The 2,629-nt window shown below is 56.7% G+C and overlaps 1 protein-coding gene across 1 annotated transcript; it reads right to left on the bottom strand.

Moving 5' to 3' along the window:
* Nucleotides 1-453: 453 nt before the first annotated feature.
* On the bottom strand, nucleotides 454-2,287 carry mafba (MAF bZIP transcription factor Ba; the record flags this gene model as incomplete). Its single annotated transcript, XM_079226439.1, has 1 exon — nucleotides 454-2,287. The coding sequence occupies one exon, from the start codon at nucleotides 2,285-2,287 to the stop codon at nucleotides 1,085-1,087; it is 1,203 nt and encodes a 400-aa protein (XP_079082565.1). The 3' UTR covers nucleotides 454-1,084.
* Between the last annotated feature and the right edge of the window lie 342 nt (nucleotides 2,288-2,629).

The following is a 2,629-nucleotide window of genomic DNA, read 5'->3' as shown; positions in this document are numbered from 1 at the left end:
AAAAATCATCATCATCATCATCATCATCATCATCATCCAAAAGTGCACTTGACACACAGAGATATGTATTAAAATGCAACAGAGAGAAAACAACAACGCGCTCCTCTTTCAATCCGGATACAAAAACACAAACAAGGAGAAATAAAAACACAAAGAAAGAAAGAAGTTCAAACCAGCCTCCTCGATCTTGTGCAGTTTTCCGCGGTTGCATAATATTTACAAGAACACACACGCACGCACACACACACACACACACACACACACACACACACACACACACACACACACACACACACCGTGTGTTGTGACGCTGCACCGGCAGTCCTGCTGTTATCCCCCCCCCCCTCCCCCCCTCCTCACACACACCCAAAAACTATGAAGCGCAGATCAACAACATGCTCTTAATATACACGAGAAGATGAAAGTACAAAATAGAAATTATTACCGTACATGTCCAGCATGCAGGATTAATATTTAATGCAGATTTTTTGTTTTTCAATATATATTCGAATATAACCAAGCAGGCAATAAATCAATGAGATGTTGCATAAAATGTCTCCTTTCCCGCTCCTCGTGACACGTTAGCAGACAAGAAGTTGAACAATTTTTTTGCATAAAAGTGGAGTTTTTTTCTCTCTCTCAGATTCCACGAGCCCACTTGTCGCCTGTGGGTCGCGAACCCGCGGCCCGCTGCTGCTCGTCGTGTCGCAACAATGTCATCATCTTCTTGGAGAGCGAAGGGAAAACAAAAACAATACAAAGTATTACAAGACATCGGCCTCGGAGCCGCTCCGTACAGGTCACCTCAGAGCTGTAGCTGGAAAAATTAAAAATAAAGTTCATCAGCAGATCCTCTTCCTCCTCTCTGATGAGGAGGAGGAGGGCAAAAAAAGGTCTCTTCGCTACAAAGCAACTAATCTACAAAGATGCCGCGGCTGCTCTACGTTGCTCTGCGCGTCCCGGTCGGATGGAGAGGTGATTATATATGAGGATACATCTGACGGGTTATTCTTCTAATATGAATATAATTGTTATTATTAGTATAATCATAAGGGGAGCTGTGGGTTATTATCGTGTTGTCGCCTCACATGAAGAACTCGGGTGATGACGGGGTGTCGCTGGTGGACCCGGCCTCGCGGAACCCGCCGCGCGCGCCCGACCCTCCTCCTCCTCCCGCCAGCTTCTCGCACTTGAGTTTATACGCGTCGCGCTCGCGCGCCAGCCGGCTGATCTCCGCCTTCAGGTGCTCCACCTCGTCGATCAGCTGCGTCTTCTCGTTCTCCAGCACGTGCTTCTGCTGCACGCGCTTGTACCTGCAGGACTGCGCGTAGCCGCGGTTCTTCAGGGTCCTGCGCTTCTGCTTGAGGCGGATCACCTCGTCCTTGGTGAAGCCGCGCAGGTGCCTGTTGAGCTCGCGCACCGACATGGACACCAGCTGGTCGTCGGAGAAGCGGTCCTCCACGTTGAGGCTCCCGGAGCCCGCGTGGTGGCCCGACTGGCCCAGGTGGTGGGAGTGGTGGTGGGAGTGGTGGTGGCGGTGGTGGTGCAGGGACTCGTGCGAGTCCGGGGACACCGGCGGGCTGTCCGGGTCCTGCAGGCTGTGGTGGTGGTGGTGCTGCTGGCTGTGCGGGTGCCCGTGCGCGCCCAGCTCGTCCGCGTGGTGCGGGAGGCCCCCCGCGTACGGGTGGTGGTGCTGCTGCTGGTGGCCCTGGTGGTGGTGGTGCGGGGCCCCCCGGTTGTAGCCCTCGAAGGCGCCTTGCTGCAGCTGCTGCTGCTGCTGCTGATGGACGTGCGGCGGCGGCGGGTGCCCGTGCGCCGTGGCCCCGATCAGCGCCTCCACCGCGTCCTCCGGGGTCAGGCTCAGCGTCTGCGGGTCCAGCTGCTGCTGCGGGTGCTGCGGGTGGTACCCGCCGGTGGGCATCCAGTACAGCTCCTCCAGGTGGCTCTTCTGCTCCGTGGGGCTGAAGCCGGGCGAGGAGGGCACGGAGCTGCAGGGCGTGCTGATCGGGGTGGACGACACGGAGCCCTGCGGCTGGAGGCGCGTGCACTGGCGCACCAGCGCGCCGCCGCCGTTGCGCTCCAGCCCGGCCAGGCCTTCCTTCTTCACGTCGAACTTCATCAGGTCAAAGTCGTTGACGTATTCCAGCGCCAGCGGGCTGCTGGGCAGCTCCGGGCCCTGCAGGCTCATGTCCGCGCTCATGCTGATGCCGCCAAGGCTCTTCTGCGGATGCGCGAGCGCTGCGGAACCCGAGAACCCGAGAACCTCTCCGCTGCGCTCCTGCCTCATGCGCGGTGGGTTCTGTGTGCAGCAGGAAGCACCGTGAGGGAGGGCGAGGGGGGGAATGGAGAAAAAGAAAAAAGTAGTGGAGGAAAAACTTTCACGCGGGTCTGTGCGTCATGCGGGTCAGCTGCGGGGAAGCAGGCGGAGGGAGAACGCAGAGAGACTCTCAGTGTGCACAAAAAGTTGAACAAAAATAAAAAAACGCTCAGTCCCTTCAGTAGAAGTGTGTGTTCGCACACACGCACGCGCACACACAACAAGATAAATAAGAGTAAGAATGGAAGCAGTACCGCTGTGTCGCTGACGGGCGCCGGTCCTCTCGTTATTAGTCCGGTTTGTTTCTCCAGG

This window comes from Taurulus bubalis (assembly GCF_910589615.1).
Source record: "Taurulus bubalis genome assembly, chromosome: 11".
In the NCBI taxonomy this organism is placed as follows: domain Eukaryota; kingdom Metazoa; phylum Chordata; class Actinopteri; order Perciformes; family Cottidae; genus Taurulus; species Taurulus bubalis.
The sequence above is the reverse complement of the archived record's forward strand: the minus strand, read 5'-3'. Positions and strand labels throughout refer to the sequence as shown.